At 51.6% G+C, this 26984-nt stretch overlaps 1 protein-coding gene across 1 annotated transcript in view; it reads right to left on the minus strand.

Moving 5' to 3' along the window:
- Positions 1–19582, minus strand: part of Bcl11b (B-cell CLL/lymphoma 11B (zinc finger protein)) — a 75318-nt gene extending 55736 nt beyond the window's left edge. Inside the window, exons 1-3 of the mRNA XM_005390451.2 lie at positions 19534–19582; positions 19163–19225; positions 18657–19025 (exon numbers count right to left, since the gene is read on the minus strand). Of these exons, the coding sequence (XP_005390508.2) occupies positions 18657–19025; positions 19163–19225; positions 19534–19582 (481 nt within the window). The remainder of the gene's footprint in view (positions 1–18656; positions 19026–19162; positions 19226–19533) is intronic.
- Between the last annotated feature and the right edge of the window lie 7402 nt (positions 19583–26984).

Below are 26984 nucleotides of genomic sequence, written 5' to 3' on the forward strand. Positions count from 1 at the left end.
TCCATTTTGGCAATTTCCTATTTAAAAGAAGTGGAATGCCACCTTAAATGAGACAGGCACTGGGTACACGGGGTTCTCACCCGACAAGACCCAGCCTTCCAGTCATTTGTCTCTCTCTCTCCCTTTTTCTGTGAAGGGAGGAAGGGGGTGGCTGAGACAGCAGGGATAGAGAGGGGGCCTAAAGAACCTTCTTTGTTGCTCAATTTTAGAGCCACACAAGTCTTAGGAGGGGGAGGCGCAGAAAAAGAAATTCCTCCACTCCACAGGTATGATTTCTTTTTTTCCCTTAGTTTTTAATTACCAAGCTCTTGGAACCCGCCATGACTGAAACTTGCTTTGCATTTCATAATCAAAAATAATAAGAGTAAAACAAAATAGAAAGGGACATTGAAGCATTCACATGAACGCCATCAGACACCCTGAAAACCCGCAAGCCCAGAACAGGTCTCCACAACAGGCCAGGGGTGCAAATGGCACACTGCCCAGAGTGATTCAGGGTGGAGGATTTCTATGCAGGCAGCTGGGGCTCCCCAAGTCCCAGCCCCCTACTTCTGGAGCTTTGTTCTAGATCAGGCACCCCTGTTTTATGGGAGTGCACAATGACCTTCACAGATCTCCGGTGGCCGGCTTTCAGGGATTTGGCTTTGGGAGTGAATATGTAAGTGTCCATTAGAAGGAAAGCCACAAAAATGGAAAACGAAGTCCCATCAGGGTTTGCACGGCCCTGTGTACAGAGCTCCCTGGGGGTCAGGACAGGAGAGACATAAGAACAGAGTCGGCATCCACGTTTGGCCTTTTCGGCAGGTCGTCTGCTGACATGGACCGGGCAGGTGGCTGGTGGGAAGACTTGGGATGCAAGGGAGAGGACCGGCCTCGCTTCACTCGGCAGCCCCCTGAACCTCGTGCCCCCCTGTGACCACCTACAGACCCGCACTCCCTGCCCGTCACCCTGTATGGGCAGCTGGGCATCTTCCTGCACCCACCACCAGAAGGCTTGCCCCCTAGAGGAGGCAAGAAGCACATCTCTTGGACCCTGAGCCCGGCTGCCTCCCTTCAAGCTCCTCCTTCCTCCGGCATCCTGAAATCTGTCACAATGAATCACCATTCAACACTATTTTCGCTCTCCAACATGCTGCCCATCGAATGTGCCCCAGAAAGGGGGCCCGGCAAGGCAAAGGAAGGATCGTGCCCCCCCCTACTCCACAGCACTATCCAAACCTGTTTTCCTCCTTCTCCAGGGCTTGGAAAGGAAACATCCTCCCCCAACCTCCCCAGCAGCTGCCCTGCATCTAGCAATTAGAACCAAGCACCTGGCCACACCCCTTCTGCCAGGTACAGAAGCACCTGTGTCAATGGCTGCCAATCCCAGTTTCCTCAAGATGCAACGCACAAAATCCTCCAGGCAGCACATCCCCTTTCAGCGCCCTGAGCCAAGGCTCATCGAGATTGCCTCCCCAGCTCAACACCTGCTATGGCCCTGCTGCCCCCCAAGGAGAAAGCAGAGCAGTTGGGGTGAAGCAGTTGAATCCCCTTCTCTGAACTACCCAGGTAGGGAGGAGGCTGACCAGCTGTTGGCGACTCACGATTTCGGCCCCCAAGTGGGTATCTGAGGGGGAAACTCCCAACCCAGCCTGGACTTTTCCTTCTGCTTCCCTCTTGGGGAAACCCGGTGCTCTCGGAAGTGCTGGAATGCAAATAAAACACAACCTCTTGAGGCTGAAGCCTGTGCTTCCTCAGCTTCAGGATACATAAGAAAAGGAACAGGACTCCTTGGGCGTGACCTTGGCAGGCAGGGTCCCCCCACACGAGGGCCCATGATCCTGGGATGAGCAGGGCCAGGGAAGACAGAAGGAGAGGCAATGTGTGTGACAGTTAGAAAAATGTGTACAAGCACATCTGTAATATATGGAGAAAATGTAAATATACGCACACACGTGCACACACACACACACACACACAAGTACATCTACGTCAGCAATGCAAACGTGTTAAAATTTCTGCCTGCATTGCCTGGTGTCTATGGAGACCAAGGACAAAACTGGGGTGGACAAGTGCTCTGATCCTCCCCAGCAAAAACAGCCAGCCAACACCTGGCAGAAGACTGTCCCCTTTCCCCGACTTTTGGCCTTGTGATCAGAAGATGGGTAGCTGTTTCACACAATCACAAATAGCAGCTTCCGCCCTCACACATCCCCTAAGATCTTTCAATAATTTTATCTTTGGTTGCATTCAGAGCAACGTACCATACACTACACATCTTCACAAGATGCATGGCTGGACAACGTGTACAAATCTATAAACTGAAGTAAGAAACTGGATGAATCTTGCGCACACTGAAGATTTTAGGAGTTGGGATCAGGACCCTCCAGTCTTCTCCCTGATGGAACTGAAGGGACGAGCTTGGCCAGGCATCCCCTAGACCTGGTTCCCACGTTTCCCTGAATTTAGAACTGGAGGGGAGAAAAACCCACAGTGAAGACAGAAATCACACGTCACAGGGAGAAAACAAACCAGGAAATGGATCTTCAGAACTGGTGCCTAGCTTAAGGTATTTCAAAGTAAGACCACCTCTCTCTTCCCCTCGGCATCCACTGCGCCTTACATGAACAACCTGGAAATAAATGCTGAGCTGACTCTGGTTAAAAATCCGGTCCTCCAGAAAGCATGTTTAAAAACTGGTGTGCTCAGGAAATCGTTGTGGTTCGAAGGTCCCACAAACTCCCTCACTGGCTTCTGCTCGAGACCTGTGCACTGAGAGGGCAAGAGAATAAATAGCAGGGGGAAGGAAGTCTGCACGGTGAGAATCCTGGGGAATTAACAATGAAAATAATGCAGCACAGCCAATAAAAAGAACATAAAGAAAACCAAGTGCCCAGCAAGGGGGTGACTGCTCTGACGCATGCCCGGAGCAGCCAGGAGAAAGGACTGAATTTCAGGTACTGAGGGACTTGCGGATTTGAGGAATGCCGGCGCCAGGGGCCTTTTTAAGATCGGCCATAAAATTCTACCTGGGCAGGACACGGCCAGCAGGGTGTCTTGTTTTAGACGCAACAGAAATAAACCTGGTTAACAGAAAGTTAAAGGGGAGAGCAAATCAAATTGTGAAAGTAGGGATCCTGCTGTAGCTTAAATGCGTATTTTGTTTTTACATGCATTTATGAGTTATAAGCAACTGATCTCCACTTCTGCAATAAAATAAGCCAGCTCTCCCTGGATTTTGTTGATGATTGAGGCCTTCTCCCCTTTGCATTTCTTTTTACCTTTTTCTAATGGACATAGAATACTGAGGTTCAATGCACTGCATCAGGTAAGAACAAAATCTTTCTATGCCCTCTTTATGTTTCTCAGCCAAGTCTGAAATGTCACTGACTAAAAAACTGAACAGGCCTGTAATTACTTTCAACCAAGTAGCTCCTTTAAGTGAGTTTTCTGTATGTAGATGGCATTTAATATACATATTGTGAGCCTTCTTTTCAGCACGGTACCATTTGACAGCAAAAACATCACAAATTTCCCTCGAAGGGAGCAGTGTGACAGCCACCCCTTCATGCTTATTTTTTTGACGTGAAATCCATTTTCATGTCCTAACACACCAGAGGTGCCGAGCAGTGTGTGCACAACAAAATTTGTAAAAATTAACACTTCACGGGATTAATTTAATAAAGATTGTTAGCACATTAACACTAGTAACGCTGCTCCTTACAATTCAATCTAGCCTCACTGGCAACGCCGCTGTAACAGAGGTTTACGTTCATCTGAGGTTTACACCGCTATTTAATGTAATTAAAGAAACCGGCGGCGCAGTCCTCAATGGAAATATCATTTCTATTGCAGAGTATTCCCATTAGAAACTGGGGGAGATCATGGCACGCCGACTTTGATTTTGTTGTAATTTTTTTTTCCCTTGGCTGTCTCTGACACAGAGCTGATGTGCAGGACCTCGGACAGAATCACCCAGAAACCGTGGAAAGGTTAGGTGACAGGTCTCACCTCCCTACCCTACTGGAGCACCCAGGGTTTATCTATCATTTACTTGTTTTTAAAATTGTTCTAAAATTTTGTTGCAATCTGCCAGTCTCCCTGCGACTACCGTTACCCAGGAAGTCACACGCCCAGCAAAGAGCACCGGCATGAAAATGACTCTTGTTTTCAAATGTACCCAAAACAACACGGACACCGTGGCTTCACCTCACGGACAAACGAGGACAGAGGGGTAAGGACCCCAACGAGCTCCAAGCCCAGATCCGGGCGAGATTCTTCATTCGGGGAGAGCTCAGGGGAAAACAGCAAGCAGTGCTCAGCAGGCCTCAGAAACTAAACAGACCAGACCAAACAGAAAAAGGATAAAAAAAAAAACAATTCTTGCACCACATCCCCAAAATGGCAGAGAAAATGAAGTCTTGGGCTGAAAAGAAGGGAACCTGACTCAGCTCTCTGGGACCAGAGCAGCCCCTGTGCCTCAGACACCGCCAGCTGCCCTTGGAGAGGCCAAGTGCCCACAAAAATGAGACTTTTCTTCTCCCAACCTGCTTGCTTAGTCCCCTGCACGGCAGGGGAGCCTAGGTAGCTGCTTTTTCCTTTCCCTTCCCTAAGTGCATTTTAATACCCTTATTTCTACATCCTAATTTCTTTGAAAAAAACATCAGTGTCACTAAAAAAACGTCACTCTGTTTTGCAAGATCCAGCAGCTTCCTTGGCAGCAAGAAAGGCTGGCTGGCATTATCCCCTCATTTGACAAAACTACTATTTCTGGGCATGTGCTCAAAAACAGGTAGGAAGCAAATGCTGAGAAATAAGGAAGTAGAAACAGCCAACAGATTTTTCACTACCAGGAACGCCAAGCGTAAACATGATTTATTTAGCTGTGTTTAACGTGCCTGTCCTCCGCACCGCTACAAGCCCACTTGGGCTGAAGGGAAGGGTGGGTAGGAGGGAACGGGAAGGGGGGACGGGGAGGACAATGAGGAGGGAAGGCACTGTAAAGAGACTTCCTGAATAGTTAGGGTCAGAGTTTTGGGAGAACGAGAACGCTCTACCCCAGAATATATGCGCGTGTCAGAAGAAGGCAGCACTAATCTGCTGTTTAATTAACGAGCTGCCACTAACAAAAGATGGAAGAGCCCGTTCATACAAACAATATTTACATAGGCGTCGCATGATCTTGTCCTGCGCTTCCCTACCTTTCCCGCAAGCCCTACGGGGCTGGATGGAGGGGCTGGGGGCACGGATGGGGCTGAGGTTACAAGCTCCCAAGGCCGGCCGTGAAAAGAGATGAGAGCATCGCTGCCTCCTCTGCCCACCCTTGCATGCCCACGTGGAATTTACTCAGATCTGTATTCAATTAAGGAGCACCAGACACCTCTGGCTGCAAGCCCGCATCGGCGCAGACTCTGCAGCCCCCATCCCACTCCCGCTCAGCAGCCTGGAACAAGGGCTCTGTCAACCCCTGGGTGGGGGGCAGCGTGCTCACCCCTCCCAACCCCAAAACCCACGCCAGAGGTCTGGGCCCCATCACACTGTGGAAGCCATGCATGTGTTCCTAAACAGCAAGACTCAGCCAGAGGTTTCGGGCCCTACCAAAGGTTATTCTTATTAAAATTCGAATTCAGGTCATTCAGGCTTTGCTGGGGGAAAAAAAAAAAAGAAACCAAGCCTCCTGGAAGGAAAAACAACCGAAAAGTAAAACAGACTCCCGACAGTCCACGCGAGGCCTCCTTTTCCCTAGCGAAGGCACCACTTCACAGCAGCCAGCTGTGTACTCTGCAGGTGCAGTGCCAATTTTTGTTAGCTTTGAAAGGTGGCAGTGAAAGGAAAAGGAGAATTTCCTCCCCCATCTGCACTGATTTCCTTCCTCGCCTGCACTAGCAAGACTGTGCACTTAAAGGCTGCCTGCTGTATGCATTCTTCTCCAACCCAAAGCATCGTCCTGCTCCCTTCCTTCTGGGGCTAGAAACCAAAACTCAGGAAAATACCTTTTCTGGGGTATGCAGGTCAAGGGCAACGAGTACTGGCATTAGGATTTTCAATCACAAGGCACGCACCAACAGGGATCAGGAGCCCCACCCCAAGACTTCTAAAATGAATGAGGATGGGGGAGGAAGGTGTTTCCTATTGGTATTGGGTTACTACATTGAAAATCCAACGTCTCCCTCCCTAAACCCCTCCCCAAAGCCCCTAATTCTTTCTCGTTGCATTAAAAATGACACCCTATACAAGCAGCTATTTGATTCCTTTCCCCTTTGCAAATTAGTCACCCGCCCCCACAGCCTGAACAATAACCGTCTACACTTTTATGATGTCTTTGAAATCACCGATTGCTTCACTCCTGCCGACTGGTTTGTGTTCATATCTTCACGGTGACAGGCAGTAAACACCTGCACATGCCCACTTTATAGATGAAGACACTAACCAGGGACCGTCTTGCCACCGGCTGTTTAGGAAGGAAATACCTTTGCGGCTGTGCAAGGCCTAAGCCAGAGTCTGGACTCTCTGCTTTCACCCGAGTTGGCCCCTGACGTTCCAGCAACAACAAATATTTATCAAACGTCTAACCGGGGCTCGGGAACCGCACTGGGAAGCCACACTTGTAGGAAATCCTGTAAGAAATCTAAATTTCTCAAAGCAATAAAATTGAAGATGTTTAACAGCCTCTTTCAGAGGCCTCCTTCCTTAGATCTCTTTGGCTACCAGTTCAACTGGACGAATTTCAGCAAAAGTCAGTAGACAAAATACCCCCCACAGAGCTGCTGAACAAAGCCAGGCGGAATTACCTGTGTCCTGCAGGCTACAGGCACATCCCAGGGCTCAGGCACAGAGGGTGAATGCCACCACCCCGGGGACTTGCGGCACCCCTGAAGGAAGTTTCTAGACAGAACCTTCCTCAACTCTACCCCTTGCCTTAGCCCAAACCTAGAAAGAGAAACTGTGCCTAATTTTTGTCACTGTTGGGTGGCCAAAGCCAGGAAAACACAGTTAAGTTGGTGGCTATCTGGGTGTGGTACCCATCAGTCAAGTCAGGCAGCCACAAGATACCTTTCAAACAAAACACGAACAATTACTCCTCAACACACACCTGGTCTCCAAAAATCCAAAACTGTGCACCCCCTAAATGAACCACAGAGACCTAGGAGAGGCCACTCAAACACACACACATAATTAGTGTTTCATCTTTCTTTCTGTAAAGGAATCCAGTAACATAAATATTAATCAAACATGAGAATCTGCCTTTTCGTCTGGGCCCATTATGAGTGCCGGATTGTGATCTTTACCCGTATTTACAGATATTCAAAGGCAGATTCTATCTTGTTGGAACTGCTATAAATGGACGTCTGAGAAATCGACAAGCAAGTTCAGGCAGATAATGAAAACCTTCCTGTCCAAGACTAGCAATAGCTTTGAGTTCCCAAGTGTTGAACTGGTTACTTTTTCCTTAGGCCCTTTCAACAAATAAATTGACAAATACCTTCAGAGTCCTCCAGCAGAAAAAGCTAGCTGCTCAAAATTCAAATTAGCTAAATCCAGGATTTTTTTTAAGATCAACTCTTACTCAAAATGTCAGGAAGGCATTGTTTACACAGCTTCCAGACAGCGCAAAAAGTACAATATACAGTTTCTGACCCAAATCATGAATATATATGTTCGTACATATTTTTTAAAACTACCTTGCCTGTTACAGCATATCTATTCCTTCTGGCTCAGACTTATTTCTGAATAATAGAGAATAGAGATGTGGACCCAATCCCAGGCTGGAAACGCTGTCACAGTGAAGGTACACTTTTAATCTTCCATAGGCAAATAGCATATATTTTTATTTCCGGAGTAACACTTTGAGGGAATGTTTGAGCATTTTCTTAAGAGCTCCGTGGTAGACACACTGGAGGTCCAACCGCTGCTTTTCCCGGCCTTTAAGGGCCTGTTGATATGCTTCAAACCATTGGAGGCCAATTTTTAAGAAGCAAAATAAAGAGAGGCTTCTAGCAAGGTGACCATTTGCATACAAATTCTCTTTGGGGGGCTATGGTAAGAGGAGGTCGGGCTGGAGCGGGGACTGACGTTTAACTCTCTCTAATTTCACAGGCTTTGTGTCCCTCGCCAATGGAGGGTTCCATTCCCACACAATTGGGAGAACACTTTTGTCCCTAAGTGCTTTAAAGTCTCGGCCCCAGGATTCCCCTCCATAAAAGCAGGCTCCCTCTCTCTCTCCCGCGGGAAAAACGTTCCCAGGAAAAGCACTCTGGGACAGGCCCGTTTCCCTGCATAGCCAAACTACACAAGGGCTCTGAGGCTCCGGCACCTCCAGGCCTCACCTGGATCTGCTGGGCCCTGCCAAGCAACGACGGCGGCCAGAGAAGGGACGCCTGGACGCCCCAGGATCCGGGACAGATGCCACCAGAGTGAGGAGGCCTGCCGGTGTCGGGCAGGAGGCCACTGGCAGTTTCCAGGGTCATGAAATGCAATTCTCCAGGCCCGGGAAAGGTCTTGCGCCTAGACGCTCAGAGGTGGGAGGGGGCGACTGGTGGAGGAGGGGCCGCCCCACAAGTACAAAGCCCCCCGCCCCGGGCCCGCCAGCCGGCTCCCCGCCCTTGACCTTGGTCTCTACCTCCATCCATCTCCGCCTGCAGCCGGGGAAGGGGCTGGCCCGGGGCCAGGGGCGTGCTCGCATGGCCGCTGCTGGGCTGGGGACCACGGGGGGCTGGGGGAAGGGGTGAGGAAGAAAGACTCCAGGGCTGCGGGGCGCTCGGAGGAAACCTGCATTCCAACCCCAACGGGAGCCGGCCCGAGGCAGCTCTGATTCCCTGCGCGCCCCCCGCACCCGCTAAAGCAGAAGTTGCACGGACGCACGGAGGACGCCCCCTCCCCGCGGCCTGCCCTTCGACTCGCCCACCCCACCCCTCCTTCCTCGGACCGGCCGAGAGGGGGAGGGGAGCCGGCCGGGGAGGAAGAAAGGAGCGCGCCTTCCCGGCGAGGCCTGACGCGGGCAGGGTCAGCTGCCTCCTCCCGCCCCTCGGCGCCCCGCTCGGGCAGCTGGCCCATTAAGCCCCCGAATTATGCATGGGCCTGAGCCCCTCGGCGTCCTGCCCAGGAAGGCACAATCGGCATGCTCGGCGGGCCGGAGTCGGGAGGGCAGGAAAGGGGCGGCCCCGGGTGCACCGCCGCGCGCCCTGGGCGCAGGCTGGAGAGGCCATGGCGAGGCCCCCGGGCGCACCCCAAGGTTGAGGAGCAGAACCTCGGAACCCCCTCTCGGGACCTGGGCTGGCTGCGGGGGTAAGGGGCACCACCCGCCAGGCAGGCCCTCGGCGCGATCTCGAAATTGTCCGGCCCAGGAGGCGAAAGCCACCTTTGTGCCCCCGCCCAGCTTCGAGACAGGCCATTGTGTGCCGGGCTGGCAGACGAAGGGGTGCTAATGAACCCCAACCTCGAGCCCCTGAGAGGGCGGAGCCTGAGATCCTACGACGCCCGGCGGGCGGGTTGCGCACGTCGTGGGGAGGGAAGGCGCGGGAAGTTTGCTGAAGGTCTGCGGCCGGGCGAGACGAGTCTTGCAGAGTCTTGCAAGCAGCGATCGTCCGGGCACGCGGGAAATGGCGTTGGTGGCGCCCGGTTTCGAGGAAGCCGGAGCGGTTCCGCCGTAGTGTCCGGGGGATTTTGACGTCCACCACCCGGAGGGTGGCCGCAGAGCGTCCCCCTCCTCTGACCCGCCGCGTTCCCACCACAGCGCTGGTACCCACGCCCTGACCCCGCGGTGTAGGCCTGGGCTGCAACCTCGTCCCCGGTGTGTTTATGGAAATGACTTCTCCTCCATTCCCCTTCTCCCCAAAGTAAAGGCCAGGTCAGGAAAATTACATAGTTCTTTTTCCCAGTGAATAAAGTCGCCTCGCTTGCAGGGAAAGTTTTACAAGCCAGCGAAGCAGGGAGAAGACCACAGTTTAGGTTTCTTAATTGGCAGGCTTTGAACTCAGGGTGGGAGGGAAAGGCACCCTTTCAAGCCCTAAGGGAGAATTTAGTTCCAGCGAGTCCACAACCCCAAGGATTTGAGCCAGTTGTTGGAGGTAAGGAGAGGTCACTAGAGGTTTGTTCTGTTTCCTCCATAAGAGAAAAGGGTCTAAAGTCTGCTCTCGCACTGAGCACAAGGCAGGCCAAGCTGTCCCCTGGCTCCTAACACCACGAGAGAACCCCTGTCTGCCTGGAAGGAGAAGGAGACGCAGCCCCTCCATGACCTTCAAGGATGACTTTGGCTTCAAAAGTCAGGAATTGTTGCTCCGTGTGCTGGACACTGAAATGGGGAGACCTCCTCCTACTCGGGGCGCAGTCCAAGCCCCAGGCCTGCTAGCTTGCAGCTGGCATTTAGGGTCCTTGTGGGTGGGCACAGATCCACACACCTGTTCACCTGCACCTCAGCTGTGTCCATACTGGCAGCCCCGGAGCCGCCGAAGCCTCCTGGACTCCTGGGACAGCATCCCAAACCAGAAACACCTTCGGCCTAGACAGGGGCCGCCTTGGGCCAGGGCCGCTAAGGAGCTACCTTCTTGCTCCATCAGCAGAGGGAAGTCTGACTTTTCACCTCCAATAAAAAGCCATCTTGTTCCCGTTCTCAACCTGAGGGAGCCTGAGTCCCTTTTCCACGCTGGCTGGGCAGTGCCAGGCAGACGCCTTCTGCACAGAGGTCTCCCCGTCTCCTCCCTGCCCTCCAACCCCAGCACCCCCACCACAGACTCCCTTTCTGAACCATGCAGGACCCTCCAGGCCAAAACCAGGGACCTGCTGGGGGTTCCAAGGAAATCCACCTAAAACAACACAAGCCTCTGAAGACTCAGGCCTCCTCTGCTGGCCTGTGTGCCCTAACCAGCCCCGCTTCCGGAGCAGCCCGAGGCTGGGGGCCACTGCCAAGCAGTTTCTGAGCCAGGGTGGGCCAGGGTCTGTGGAGCCTGGGATTTATACAATGGGGACCCTTTTCACAAATAAGCCACAGCTGCAACAACACAAGGAGCAAGCTGGGGCTGAGGAAGGGCCCTAGCAGAGACTGCTAACCGCCTGGCACGTGCAGAAGTCCTCCCAGTGATCTTCACCTTGGAGCAGGATCCTGGCCCCCGCTTTCACATGACTTTGCATTGTCTGCCACCCTCCTCCAGAGAAGACTCCCTTTCTAAGCCCCAAACGCAAAAACTGAGGTAGGCCAAGGCCGCTGCATGGGAAGGGGACTGAGGTAGAAAGCTGGAGTCTCCCCCACCCTGCCCCCTTAGCCTGGCTCTTGCAGCTGTTGGAAACCACTAGTGGTGCCTTCTCGTATTTCAGCTCCAAAGGGTCAGGCCCAGAGAGGGACAGGACCCACACAGGCACACACAGCATGTCAGCTGCAGGACAAGTATCCTATCCAGGTCCCTCCCACCTCAGACCCACTAGACAGGGGACAGCTCCATAGAAGACATAGCCAGCAGGCAATACATAATCCACAGAAGCGTGGGACAGGCGGGGCCGCTGCCACCCAACTCTAAACCACTGTAGAAAAGACCTGCACCAGGCCCAGGAAAAGGGACACTCCCCAGGGAGGACCAGTGCCTCTCCAGGAAGTCAGGAGCCATCCGCCTCTCCAGGGGCCAGGCAGGGCACTTCACCTCCGTGTGATTCAGTTACCTTGTCTACAAAATGAAAGTAAGTCTGATTTCCTGCCTCTGTGGGGTGGAGACTGGATAGGAGCACAGGGCGTGATGTGCAGCCCCAGCTCACCACACTGCAGAAGGCAACACCAAGGAGCGTGACTGCCCACCTTGACACCCTGGACCTCAGCTCACCACTGTGTGACGTTGGGCAAATAACCTCTCTGCTTCAGCTGCATCTTCTGCAAGCAGCTACCTCCTAAGTTCGTGGGGTTTGCAAAGCCCATAGAACCATGACCGGCACACACTAAACGCCAGTGAGCGTGTGTCACATTAAAAACTCAACTTGGAAAAACTCAGTCTTTGTTCCCCTTGAGTTACACGATGACCCCAATCGTAGGGGTGACAGCCAGGCTGCCTTATTTTTATGGATAACCAGCAACCAGCACAGAGCCCACTCCTCACAGACGCGAGCTGGTGGCTATGCATTAGTCAGGCATGAAAATTGACAACAACCAAGAAAAAAGGAAAAAAAAAAACCTTGTCAAATGCCTAATAAAAAGCTAAAGTCAGCTGCTAACTATTTACTGTCAAATAAAAAAAATCTAACAATAATAACTGAGGCTGGAAGCTAGTGTTGAGTTTTCCTCTCGGGAGCCTGGTGTATTTTTTACTCTCTTTTCTAGCTTCCCTTTCTCTGTTGCAAGCTGCTTCTGCAGGTCTGGAAACAAAGTCTCACACCCAAAAAGAAAAAGAAGCCAAGTCTTGGTGGCAAAGGCCTATAATCCCAGCACTTAGGAGGCTGAGACAAGAGGATAGATACAAGTTCTAGGCCAGCCTGGGCTACACAATGAGGTCAGGGTCACTGTGAACTACTTATAGACTAAAACAAAATAAAACATGACCCTTCTAGCTGGCCAGTATTTTTTGTCCTTTTTTGCTTAAATACAATAACACTTTTGACTACAGCACAGTGCTATAGCACCTAGTGTGGCTTCAGACAAGCTGTGCTCTGGCTTGTATGGTTTGCAAGGAGCTTCCATGTCTGACCATCTAGGAAGTCAGCAGGACAGGCATCACCTGCCTGCACCCCCCGTTTACAGGTGGGGAAAGTGGGACGTCCTCAAGCGCCTGGCTGGGCAGTGGATCCAGCACACAGCCACTGCTTCTGACTCCAGACAGAGAGATCTGGGCCCACGCTGCCTGTAAAGGGTCACGTGGCTCAGCCAGGCCCCATGCAAGTGAGCACCGGAGGGGTGGCAGGGAGACTAGGAGGCCGGGCCACTCCTCGGGACCCCATGAGAGGCCCGCTAGGGACAGTTGTGCCTACACCTAGTCTAACCCAAACCTCCCAGCAAACTGCAGTTCAGAAAGATCACAGGAAGCGGAGACTTGCAGAGGGGAACCACAGCTGGCAGCCACACAGCAACTTGACAGCAAAAGCAACGTTCCACAAAAGAAAACCAGCAGTGTGTATGTACGGGGAGAAAACTGCAAAATGAATATAAAATAAAACAAATAATTTGTATGGATAAAAAAAAATCCCAGTCCGAGTCCATCAAGATTCGCACTGCATTTGCTCTCTTTGCTGTTGACCGCCTCAGCAACACCTTCACCAGGAAGGGCAGGAGAGTGCAGGAGGACACCCCAGCCCGTGGGTCGCGGATTCTGGAGGCCTAAAGATTCCTGGCTGTATCCACAAAGGGTCACATCTGGAGCAGGCTCCAAAGACTCAGAGGTAGCGCTTGCTACAGGTGGCTCTGCCAACCAAGCAGACAGAATTCCTGTCCCTCCAAGCCTCCCATCTGTCCCTCACTACGCAGGGAAATCAGGCAGACCCATGTCTGACTTCCTGGGGCTGTATGACCTTGGCCACGCCCCCTAACCTCTCTGAGCCCAAATTCACAGTGAGATTAGAAGCATCTATTTCAGGGTTGAATAATTAAGTGAGGGAACCAAGAAACCCACCCAGCACAGTCGGGCGCCACGCTGCCCCAGCCCTGAGGTCACTAACAGCACCCAGCCGCCGCCGGAGCCCAGGGCCACAGCACCCTACAGAACACCGCCTGTTCCTCAGTGCAGACAGAGCTAATAATTAGCTGTCACGACTTAATAATAAAAGGAGATAATCCATACCACGATGCACATGGATTTAACTAATCTTAATTTAGAGGGAAAATAACAACTCCAAATAGATCAAATGCAAGGTTTTTTAAGACAACCTGCCAGTGGAGTTTATCTCCATGTTCCAGCACAAGCAAGTTATTGAGTTTCTCTCACTGGCCAAGCTAATATTTTTTTTCACATTTATTTTGTTTCTAAGTCTGAAGCCAACATTCCCACACCAGCGTGAAAATCCGGAAGCTCCTCTGAAACGCTTCCCTGCAACACATCTTGCTCAGCAGTGGGTCACTGGGACCCCAAACCAAACCCCGACTGCAGCCCACCTGCACTGAGAACCCTGGGCTCCTCCCCGGCCCTTCCACAGACAGGCAGGGACATCTCAGCAGGTCCATCCCGTCACCTCCGAGCCTTGGGGCACATGCCCTCACTGCCTATCACTTGCTGCCTACCCCACTCTTCAGAAAACGGACCTCTGGAGTTGGAGCATCAAACCTATGAGTAGCAGCTGATAGCTACTCCGCGCTGCCTAGTACAGCTTCTTTTGGTCATAGAAGGAGTGAAAGCAGACCCAATCCAGAAAACAGTGACCAGGAGTGTCCAGTCCAGTGGCGTCCAAGTGGCAATTCAGGAGACATCTGGAAGGAGTTGGACAGATGTCCCAGATCAGCTTTCCAGGTCTTGAGAGAAGCAAGCACCCCAAATGCCACCAAGCGCAGTTCCTGCTTTCCTCAGCTTGGCTTTCTACAGGTTTCCACAGTATGGTCCTCCTCCGGCCTAACCCTGTGCTAGCTGGGTGCTTTCCATGCCTCAGCTCATTCAGCATCCTACACAACGCTAAAAAGTAGCAGCAGACCAGGAAACTGAGGCCAGAAGGGTGAAGTGACTGGCCAGAGTCGCCAGCAGGATAAGGGCACTGGGACCCCACCTAGGAGACACCGAGACCCCAAAGCCACCAACAAATGTGACAGTAATGTGACAAATGACAGAGGGCTGGACACGACCACAGCCTGATGCACTCTGACATATCTGAGGGTGGAATTCCAAGAACCCCCATAGGAGTTCTCCACAACACTAACAGGGAGTCCATTCTAAGGAGCCCCACATGGGCTCCTCCGGCCCTGGAAAGGGCACCAGAGCCTAAGACAGTAAGGGAGAAGCTCACGCACCCACCGTGTCATCATAAACCCCCAGTCATCGGTGGTGCAGATGAGGAGACCGAGCCTTAGAAGATCAAGTCACGTGACAAGGCTGCCGGGAAGTGTGGTGGGGTCAAGCTGTATTCTTCCCACACCGCTACCATGGACTACAAACCCAAACACTCGAAGTCCCTTCCTCCTGACCCTTCCTCAGACACCCTTGCAGGTAGGCGCTCAGTGGCTGGTGCCCTTTGCCAGACCTGCAGCCCCTCCACATCTCCCCGCCCAGGGCCGAGGAGCTCCTGTCTGCCCTCCAGCAGGGCCTGACTGAGGCCAGGACGGCCACAGGGAGGGATCTAAGCAACACACAAAAGTTCCCTGGGGCTGAGCAGCACTGCCCTGCCCAAGTCAGACCTCCAGGCCTGACGCACAGCCCCCAGCCAGCTCCACCCCTGTCCCAGGTACAGCTGCCCAGGAACTCAGCCCACAAAGAGAACAGAGCCGGCTGACAATGTACAAAACCAGGTCAAGGCTGCTACCCGCTTACCCTGAGCTCTGCTTCCCACAAGGACATCTTCTCCCTCCCCTGGGTGAAACTCATCTCCGGAGCCTGAGGGCCCAGGATGGAGGAAGGACCACAGATGCTCAGTTACTGAATGAATGAATGAATGAATGAATGAATGAATGAGTAAAAGAAATTACCTCCAACAGACAGAGCTTCAGAAACTTCTTCCTTCTACCTTCCTATTCCTCTACTTTATATAAAAAGAAAAAAGAAAAGAACAGTAGTCATTCCTTCTATGCCCACCTCCAGAATGACTGTCCCTAGGAAAGGGCCGATACAGGATCCACACAGCCTGGGAGGACAACTGACCACAAAGCCGTCTTCATCCTGGGGGCACACTGAAGGCGTGGACAGACCCCACACATTTGCAGCTCTTTGATCCATTTCCGGAGCCCCCTCTCCCCAGCACCCACCTTCTAGAAGCAACTGCTAGACAGGAGAAGTGAGGACTGTCTGGCCAAAGCGAGGACCACTGGCCCTAGCACAGGCGACCAAGCCGGGTAGCCAAAGCCAGTACCCCCAAAGGAATGGTCACTTGCCAGCCAGCTGCCAGTCAGGGCCAGTCAGGGGAAAGCAGCAGGGTCTGGAGGGTCTGAGGGACACCGTGGAGCCACGGTAGGAGGCAGGCACTGAGGGTCCCGGCAAAGCCAGCCGTGGCAGGGGCCTGGGCAACAGCTGTGCGGATTTCCGGAAGCCCGGGCGGAGAAGCATCCAAGACTCCTCGTCCCCTCTTAAAATATAAAGACTCAATTATCTTTGAGCAGCTTGCTTTACACATGAATTGACACATTTATTTTACAATAAATAACCAAAAGTTATCTGTGTTTCCTTTACTGTTAATCTACACAGAGAAATAATAAACAGGGCTTGTCTACAAAACTGCAAGGGCTGCAGTCCTCAGAATTCAATTAAGCTAAAATAATTAATGCTCCCACCATATTAAATTACTTTATACATTTGAGCCACTGAAGTTTTATTCTTTAATCTTTCCTTTTTTTATTAATTTTTTTTAAAAGGCAAGAAAAGAAAAGTTGGGACCAAAGTAGGGAGGGAAACAGGAAAAATGGGGACTAGAAAGGAATCGCGCGATGGTTTGTTAAAACGGAATGGCTGGCTGTAGCTGACACAGCATGTAGACTGTTTTGTGCCTTTGATTAAAATAACATTTTAAATGCTTTGAACAAACATATCTCTTTAGACTTCTAAGGGATTATTTTACATATTTCTTCGAGAAGGAAGAAATCCATTCGTCCTGTTGCTGAACAGAAAGGCCAAGAATATCTTTCATTACACATAAAATAAAAATACTGTAGGCTGCTGCAATATTACTACCCAAAAAAGAAAGAAGGAAAAAAAAAAAAAAACAAGAGGCAGGAGGGGCCAAAGGATGAGGACAAAAATGCCCAGGGGATTAACTTTGCCTTTTATGAAATCACATTTAGCCGTTGTCTTGAGCAAACCTCCTCGCGGTGATCCACAGCCCTGCGTTGGGAAACACCTACAGTGTGCAAAGAGGGTGCGAGGCTTGGGGCAAAAGCTGCAAGTTGTGCAATGAAACAGAGAGGACATGAGTGTCCTTGGCAGCGGCTACACTGAGAGGGGCCTGCACACCGACCCTGGGGTCCCCGTCCCTGGGCTATACGATATCTCTCCGAGTCAGAAAACAGAGAAGGGACCCAGCACCTTTCTCGCCTGCTGGCTCAGCTCTGCTGAAGGAGACGTCGCATGGATCAGCACAGCTCAAGGAGAACCCAATGGGGCCGCCCCACTGCCCAGAGTGTGCCTGTAGGAATCTGCAGTCCACCCCATTAACCCATGTGCAGGTGGGCAAAGTGAGGCCTGGAGCCACAGTGTGGTGGAGATGGGGGTGCTGCGTGACCCTCACTGCCTCAGAGGTGACAGGTGGTCCCCACTCATGCCCATCTGTCTCCCCTGGTGGGAGCATCCCGTGCCCACAAAAGGTTCCACGGTCAGCACCCACGGGGATCTAGCCACACATTTTCCCAGCCAGCTACCCACTTGTGTGCTGCAGGGACAAAGGGGACCCTGGAGAGAAAAGTTCCACTGGCAAAGCATTTATGGAATCCCTCCTGGGATTCTCATTCCTTGTTGACAAATGGGGAAACTGAGGCTCAGGCTCATAGAGTGCCTAACCCAAAGTCAATCCTCCCCAGCAGGATTGAAACCCTCATCTGCATGAGCTCTGATGCCTGCCTTGCTCCAGGGTAGGCTGCCACTTTTAGGGAGCACTGGGAGGCCAGGGCCCCCTGGTTACCCAGGCCTTCTGGGGCCAGAAGTATACACCAGAAGCAAGCACTCAGGTTTGCCTGCAGAGCAGAGGCTCCTGGGGGTGGCAGGGAAGGCGGGACTGGGTGCAAAGTCCTACAATGAGCACACCCTGCCGGGGGACGCAGCTGTGCCTGAAGGGGAGGCCCGCACCTGTTCTACAGGTGGTAAGACCAGCTGTCCAGGCCAGTCGAGTGGGCATCCCCAAGGGCACAGTGCTCCAGCTTCCCACGACCCTCCCAGACCTCCCCTTAAGTCATGCAACACGAGAAGCAACCCCCCCCTCTTGACACAGATGGGAAACTGAGTGCAGAGACAGCGGGGATGAGAGCTTCCACTCCTAAGTGATTCCCAGCTGCCGCCACGGGCAGCCTCTCCTTAACCCCCACAGCAGCCCTCTCAAAGCTGGTTTCCTTAGCTCCACTTTGTATACGGGGAAACTGACGCATCTTGACTGTAAAGAACAGCTTTGCCAGTGGAACTTTTCTCTCCTTAACCCCCACAGCAGCCCTCTCAAAGCTGGTTTCCTTAGCTCCACTTTGTATACGGGGAAACTGACGCATCTTGACTGTAAAGAACAGATTCCAACCCAAGCCTGGCTCCAAATGCCAGGACTGTGCAAGCAGATCCAACCAAGATCACCAACAAAGAAAAGGACAAGCAGACTTCCAAATTTCCACCTATGCCCCCGATCATCTCTGGAGCAGGCCCCAAGATAGAATCCCCTCAGCCAAAGCGAAGTACCCAGGGTAGCCCAGATGGGCCTCTCCAAGCCCAGGCCTGTCTCCAGAGGGTCACCTAAATGGTGGGCCCTCAGAAAAGGGGAGCCCCTTCAGTGGCCCAAAGGCCATCTCAGAAACTCCCAGACCTCCCCCAGCACCGAAACTCTCAGACCAAGAGCGCAGGACCCGGGAGGTGACCTCAGCAGCAGCCAGGTGAGCGCAACGTTCATACCTGCAATGTTCTCCTGCTTGGGGCAGATGCCTTTCGTGGGTGAGAGCAGGTGGTCATCTTCGTCAGGGGTGACCTGGATCCCGATCTCTACCGGCTCGGATACTTTCCTGAGCTCGGAGCGCGAGGAGGGGGGCGGGCTGCCCTTGTCCAGGCCTTTGTCGTAGCAGGTACCCAGGCTACCGCCACATTGCTTCTTCTTGTGCTCTATAAAAACCAGGATGTCCCCCAGGGGGAAGTTCATCTGACACTGGCCACAGGTGAGCAGGTCAGGGTCGGGGCCACCCACCATCAGCCCCAGGCCGCTGGGCTCCTCTATCTCCAGACCCTCATCTTCCTCGAGGATGGCAGCCTCCACATGGTCAGCCTCTGCTGAAGACAGAAAGGAGACAGGGGAGGGGCAGAGAAGACAGATGGGCTTAGGCGGTCACAAGCACCCAGTGCGCCTTCCACCCCTTCCTTCCCCACCAAGAAGCAGGTGCCCTCCGCTGCCGGCTGCTTGGCCTCACCAGGTCCGCCCAGGACCGGCCCACGACAGACGGGCAAATTGAGGCTCTGGGAGAACAGCCTGGCTGCCAAGAGTTAGCACGTAAGTAGAGCTGACCTTAGTGCTTCCAACGTCCTTGCTATCAATATCCCCCTACACAGCCTAAGAATACATGGACACGGCCACACGCACACCACATGCATCCTGGCTGCTTGCAGTATCAGCTACTTTTGAAGGATCTGAGCAGCACCTGGGAGTTTGAAAAGTCCCAACACCCGGGTAGCAGCACCCCAGATCAACTGCATTGGGAACCAAACATGAACGCTTCCCAAGACACCCTCACTGGTTCCAGTGGGAGCCCAGGCTGAGAAGCAGTGAGCTAGAGCGCGTCACCCTGCTGGGGCAGGAGCTGCCACCTCCCTTCCCCCAGGCCTTCATTCATGTTGTGTCCTCCCCATTCACGTCCATCCCCCTCACATTCCTCTACCTGAGCCCTGGCCGTGCACCAGACTAGAAAACAGAAACCCAGACGGGTGCGTCAGAGGGCCAGTCCTTCGGGGAGAAAAAAAAAATCCCACATGCTCAGAAAGCAACAAGTGAGTGTCAGGTTCCAAAAAATATGGAAAGGAAAAACAAAGCCACAGACGGGACTCTGAAAGTGGGCTCGCTTGCAGAGGGGAGCTGGCATGGTTGCCAAGCGCTCTGCTGCTGGCCATGCTGCCACTGCTTTGTAAATTTCCCCACACTCCTCAGCTCCCCACTGCCCCTCTTCCTGGGTTGGCTTTATTTTCAGCCCCCCTTCCCCAAAAAAAGAATAGGAAAAAAAAAATCTTCAGATTCCAAAAGCTTTTCTAGGCATGTATGAAAGCACACTTTTAGTAGGCTATATGCCTTTATATCTCCTTAGCAGTCAGTGTATTTCCTCTTGTAGTTGTTGAGTTCTGTCTGCTGGGGGTGGGGGTCTGTTTTATTTTGTTTTGTGGAGGGCATAGGACTCCAATATTTGGAAGCTAATAAATGCCTCAAAAATCAACCACCCCCTGAGGGGAAAATTGGAAAACTCAGCCTCCGAAAGTGTCATCCGTAAGGGAGGTGGACAATATGGAAGCTTCATAGCCCACTCGGGATCCGAGCACACTCGGCTTGGAATTTTTCAAGAGCAAATGTCAGTAGTGGCGTAGAAAACACAAGTGTTGGGGTCTTCAGAGGAGCCAGGGGCAACCAAAGGTCTGGGCCTGAGGAGACAGGTAACTCTTAAGCTGTGTGATATTTAGGAAAGGATAGTGCAAACCACAGAGGAACGAGGACAAGGGACAGAAAGGAGGAAAATACATTCCGTGGCAGTGAAGTTATTGACGTGCCAGAGCCAAAGAACAGATAATTTAAGGAAAAAATTCTGTGGCATCTTCCATCCTCCATATAAATCACTGCTCTGTATTTTGTGAACACAGGCTTGCTCCGGGCCTAGGAGAGCCCGTGTGAAAAACTGACTGCAGAGCCTGCGACTGGTGACGTAGACGGAGCGCGGATGGACTGCGCGTGGATAGGTAGGGCGCAGGTACAGCCGAGAAGGGAAACTACCATTGGAGATCCTGCCCGTGGTTACGGAAAAGCAGACAGGGTCCCCACAGAATCAAACGTGGAAATGCACCAGCAACGTGACAGGACGAAAACACCCCGCAGATGAGGAAAATCCTGAATGTACTGTGTGCAGATCTCAAACAAAAAGATCCAACAAGGTAAAGAAACAGTCCTCACAAAGCCGGTCCCAGAAACCATTAATTACACTTGAAAAAGAAATCGGAGTTCACTTAAAAAGGAGTTCGAAGACAATGCTACATAATTAATTTACCAATTTATTTTATGAAAAGATGCTTTGCCTTGGTTAGAATGTAATCACAACCTTCACGCTGAACAGCGGTTCGAGGGAGAGACTGGATTCCTGTGAACGGTTTGTCAGAACGTAAAAGGTAATTATTCGGTGCCTCCTTTCCCTTTAACGATCTAACATTGAGCAATACTGTTTATATTGAAAAGCTCGCACCTTTAATTACCAATTACATATACATAATTTCAGAGCCAAAGGAAAGGACTATGCAAACAGTTCTTTAGAAATATAAGGATGTATTGTGCGCCATTTCTAGAGAAGGAGCACTAATAAATGGGAGGAGGATGTCAAAATATTGTTTTGTTAAAAAAAAAAAAAGCAACACAAAGAAAGTGAGCTGAAAAGCAAAAAAAAAAAAAGGAAGGACAAAATGAAATTAAGAATTCAAATGAACCGGGGTGAGGTGTAGTACCTGGGACGGTTTTAAATACCACCCCTGAGCAGGCCTGCCAACCCGCCTGGTCCACATCACAGAGACTCAGAACAACAAGGAATCCACATTCCTGACCGGATCACCCTTTCCGAGGGCGAGGGGGTCCTTTCCATCTGTTAACTGAATCTTCGAAGGACTTTTTTATTGTTTGTTATTAACTTTTTCGGCTACCTCTGTGCTCCTGGGTGAGAGTTCTAACAAGCATGAAGAGCTAGCTCCTTGCTCTGCTAGGAGCTGGAAGCTACGAAATTTGAAATGCATTTTCTAATTCAGAAGAAACACAGACTAATTTAAAAATTAGCAAAGGCCACCTCGGCCTTGTCCCAAGCACCCTTCCCTGTCTTCAGTCACTGTGTTGCCAAGACTGTACCAGCACTTCCTTGTTGCTTTTTTTTCTTTTGGTAACATCTGGTATTCTTTCCTTTCTCTGGCAGCCTTGCCTTCTCACTTTCCTTGTGCAGCAGGTCCTGAGAACCCTGGTAACTGAGTTCGACCGTCCCCAGAGCTGTTTACTGTACTACAATTGTGATTTCACCATCAAGTCCCCTCACGGCCACCCAGCCTACCAGGGTCCTGTGGACAGCCTGGGACTGTGCAGGGCTGCAGGCTCAGCTCTGAACTCCGGCCTCCATGTCCCCAGACCACGCTCCAAATCAGGGCTTCTAGGGGAATTGGAAGGAAAAGGAACCAGACCCTGCTAAGAAAAGCTTCCTTCCCCTCCCACTTTCAGCACTGAAAGTAAAACTCCCTAAGATGACAGTGTGTTCACCCCGTCAATTCCTGAGAACGGGTTTCCCCTCCACCCCACCCGGGGTTGTAGGGCTCTGAGCTTCGACCTGCTTCGCGTCACATTCCTGAGGAAGGTAGCAAGGTCGCCCCTGCATTCAGGTAGCAGGCAACCCCAAAACCACCCAACTTTTGGGTCACAGCAGATGGACCGGCACTGGGCCTACAAACTCAGGCTGGAGGCCTCCAGAGACGCCCCAAACGCTGTGGTTTCATTTCCGCTGGCAGGCGGATACCAGGCTGGGCGTGTAGGGTGCTTGTGTGTGTGTGTGTGTGTGTGTGTGTGTGTGTGTGTGTGTGTGTGTGTCCCTTCCTAGAACTGTATCAATAATAAAAGAGGAGACAGCGCCACATGGCCAAGCCCTGAAAGGAGCAAGGAGGGAAGGTGCTTGGACCTCCCAGAACCTCCTCTTCTGCCCACAGACCCCTGAGTCTGGGCACCTCAGAGGTCCAGGCCTCTGCTGGGACAGGCAGAGGGTCAGCCCTGCCCCCCAGAGAAGAGAGAGTGCCAGGAAAGAGACAAATCCCCAGCACCTCCTGCAGCCTCATCCAGCAAAGCCAAGCTTTCAAAACTAAGGCAAAGATGGGGTCGTCCTCTGAGATGCTATGTGCTTTCATGAACAGCGCCCCGAGTATCAAGCAGCCTTGCAAAACATTCCTGTTCTCCATATATTATGAGTCCGAAAAAGTAGAGCAGTGGCTAAAACGTTGACTCATTAAGAGGAAAAATGAATGGATGCAGCAGGCTCAAATGTCAGATATCAGACGGCTAGGGATAGCTCTGAACTGTTAAACCCTAAAGTGCATGAACAAATATATATTTACACATACACACACGCATGCACACGAGTTAGATTTCTCTTTTACAACAAAACCACATTTTATTTACAAGGCTGGGCCTCCTCCCAGCTGGTAAACGCATTTAGAAGCAATGAAATCAGGCTTCACAGATAATATGGGCATCGTGGTTAAGTGGAGGGGGAAATACTTGATCCTAAGACAAACTTCCCCGTGTCTCAGTTCTGCTGTGAAGGAATTTGGGGCAGAAGACAGAAATGGAAAGACAAGCAAATGCTGGTAGCCAGTGAGCCCCCCAGCTGCTTCCAGGGCTCAGCAAGGCCTTACCTGGCCAGCAAGTCCCCCACACGCAGCTCCAAGCACCCTGCCCACCCTGGTCCGTCTCTACAAATGGCCCTGCACCTGCCCTTCTGGGCATTTCGGCCAAGAGGTCAGCCGCTTGCTGTCCCCAGAGCCAGGGCATGTACCTTGCTACAAACACAGCACATGGGATCCTGCTCCTTTCCCTGCATCAACTCGAGTCCAAATGTCTGTCTGTAATGGTAAACCCATCACCCAGGAGAAATAGATGCCGAATTATTGTTTCCATGATGGGGGAGGTGGGGAGGGGGAAAGGTGCGGGGAGGAGTGCCAGGCTCTTAAAATCCTGTCCCACCAACGTCACAGCCGCTATCACGATGTGTACGCGTGTTTACAAGAACTGTTCCGCATCCATCCGCCCAGCTCTGCATCCGACTGGAGACTTTACACCTGCTTCCTACGAAGACAGAGCTTCTGCTAGCGAGCCCGTGCTTACCAATAATCTGCAGAGGAATCTTTTCATTCTCCTCCCCAAGAGCGTGAGCGTTCGGGGAGGGGCTGAGACTCCGGGCGACACTGAACCGGCACCAACACGCGCACTCGCCGGAGCACAACATTTTCTGAGCTGCCATCAATTTTTAATTTATTGGATCCAAGGGAAAATAACAACCATGGGGAGGGGGAGGGAGGGGGGCTGGGAGAGAGCAGGAATCAATTCTTGGAGGAGAAAATAATCTACGGCTAGATGACGCTTAAAGGTACGACAAGAGATTTTATGAAGTGCTCCCCACTGAGGAAATAATGAAGTGCCCGGCAGAGGAGGAGAGGAAGACAAGGGCGAGGCCTGTGCTAGGAGGAAGGTCTACACTGGGCCAGGAAGGGTTAGGAGGCCGGGGGGCCTGGGAGGAACAGCCAGGCAGGGCACAAAGCAGAAGGCAGCACGCAGATGAGCCTCCTCTACCCTGGCCACTGCCCACTCTGCCAGGCTGAGGAGTCCAGCCTGCTCCAGGTGTCACAGCCCTGCACCTCCCCGAGCCCTTCCAAAGGCCACCTCCACGGAGGGACGAGTGCGCCTCAAGGCCAGCACCACATTGTGTGCTCCAAGCCAACCACAGACACACGCCTCCGAACAAAACCGCCACCATTTCCAACATCTGGGGCGAAGACAGAGAAAGCAGCCGGTACGAAACACAATATCCAGTGTGGGTCTCTCCTCCCAGGAAAGTCACCAGGACTCTGGCTGGCTTGGTCAAGCCCAAAGTCCAGGAAGGTGGGGATTCCTGAGCCAGCGAAGAGGTTTCAGGGAGAACCTCAGCACTCAGCCCCGCTGGATGGAGTCCAGATGGGCAGCTCAGGCAGTGTTGGGGACACCCCCGCCGCCCCGCACCACGTACAGACTGCCCTGCAAAACTCCAGCTTGGTTCCGGCAAAACTCGGGCAGATGAAGAACAGCTCCTTGCAAAACAAACTCAGTGGTTCTACAAGCTGAAGTCAGCCCCCTCCTCCACTGCACACACCCTCTCTAGAACCCCAAAAACTGAGCTCAGGAATCTGTATCTCATCAACCCAAGAACCAGAAAAAGAAGTAAATAAGTAAGGAAATCCACATGCAGGTGTACTCACGCATCCTGGCCGTTACCAAAAGCTTACAAACAAAACGCTAAGACCACGACAACAAAAATGAAATGACCTCTGTTTCAATAAATAAAATAGCTGCTTGAAAGAAAAAAAGAAGAAAGAAGATTTACCACTCTAGAAAACCTTCTAAACACATTCGTCTATAAAACTGCAAATGCCCTAAATCTTCAGAGCCACAACGGGGCTCGTAATGATATGATATAAAAGCATTCTTTTCGGCCAAATGAAGAGATTTGTTTTATTTAACATTATGCTTTTTCAAAGGTGCAGGCGGAAAGGGATTTCCATAGGGTACACAGCTTTTAGCTGGAGGAATTTTGATTCTCAGAGCCCAACTGAAAGACCTTAAGGGCAAAAGCTGCTTCCCAAATCTCACTTTCAAGGGAGAGATTTAAACATGAACCCCCTCTTTTTTTAAATTCTTACAGGACATCCATTTGAGACGCACATTAATCACAATAACATTGGCTTCAACTTTCTTGAGTCATTTCTGCATGTTGTTTTAATGGACTCATTAGAATGGTTCACAAATGTATTTGTATTTCAGCAGCTCAGTGGAAGGGGATCATAAAAAGTTATGTAAAAACAGGGATTTTTTTTTCTCTCTTTCTACTTTGAGGTTATTTAATTTTGTGTGGTCTGGGGTTTCATTACAGTCAAATAGCTTGGGCTGGCTAATTCAACACCCAAGCAAATTATCAGCTGCCACCAAGAAAGAAAAAAGAAGGAATTTCTTGAATTTCAGCAGCTACACAAAAGACTGGCATATGTCAAACTGCCTGCAGGACGCAAGTCCCGCGAATGTAACGCCCTGCATCAGTCCTGGGTCTAGTGTCCCTTTGGCCAGTCAAAGCGAGGCTGCTCTGCTGGCCCCGTCGCCAGCTCAGGAGGAGGACCCGAGTGTCCTCCTGATATCCCAAGTCTCCCAATAGCCTGCTCTCGGCATTTCTGCACACATCCTAGGGAAACCTTCGGCTCCAGGGATGCAGCCAGCAGCCAGCTCTGGTTGGGAGGAGTGGGACAGATACACACGCAGACCTCACAGCAGGGGTTCCCTGGAACTGGAAGGCAGACTTGTGTGCGTGGGGACAAGGTGAAGCACACCAGACCCCAGGTCAGGTCATGTGAGTAAACACAGTCCTTCCAAGCAACAAAGCCATGCCTAGAGCAGCTGGATGACAGGGACGCTTATCCCTGGTGTTCTTCTGTCTCCCCTCCCTATTAAAGCATGTGTAAGTGTGTCTACAGCTGGTACCGTCTTCAGGGGCGACCGCTCAGCCGGCATCAATAACCTGGCTGCCCGGTGCAGGGCACAGTCCCCAAAGAGCATTTATTTTCCTCTTGTCCTTTCCAGATGTGGCGCCAGCATTAACCTAGAAGCCAGAGTCTTTGGAGGGTCTGAGCTAAAGGTGAGGCCTAACTGGGCACCCAGAGGGTCCTTCCTTCAGCCAGTGGGGATGAAAAGATGGTTCCCAAAGGACAAGAAAAGCCCTGACCCCATCTTTCCCCTCCCCCATATATATATTTCCCTGCATTCCATGTCTGCGGTCTGTGTTTAGTCACCGCTTGCTAAGTAACCCCCAGTTCCACAGTTAAAAAAAAAAAAAAAAAGAAAATGGAGGTTTCTAAACTGAATTTTTTAAAACAGTTTTCTGCAAGCCAGCGGTCACTCCCCGGGCCAAGTCTTCTTCGAGGTGACAGTGCCTCTTCAGCTCGGAGTTGTCCAGTAGAGCTCTCTGCCCCTGCATGCTTACAACTGGCTCCGTTCGAACATTAAATGAAGTAGAGAAATCATCAGATAAATGGCTGGCCCTCTTTCTACAGCTGATGACAGCGCAAGGCTTTTGTCTGACCTAATTTATTTCTCTTTCAGGTTAGAATAAAACACTCTTTCCTGTGGCAGGGCAACTTCTTCTGCTCATATACTGAGCTCACGTGTCCGGCTCAGGATTACCATGCTGTCTACAGATCGCTCGAACTTCGGAAAGAAGAAATTATGGA

The sequence above is a fragment of the Chinchilla lanigera genome, unplaced genomic scaffold, assembly GCF_000276665.1.
Source record: "Chinchilla lanigera isolate Chin_1 unplaced genomic scaffold, ChiLan1.0 scaffold00037, whole genome shotgun sequence".
Classification (NCBI taxonomy): Eukaryota; Metazoa; Chordata; class Mammalia; order Rodentia; family Chinchillidae; genus Chinchilla; species Chinchilla lanigera.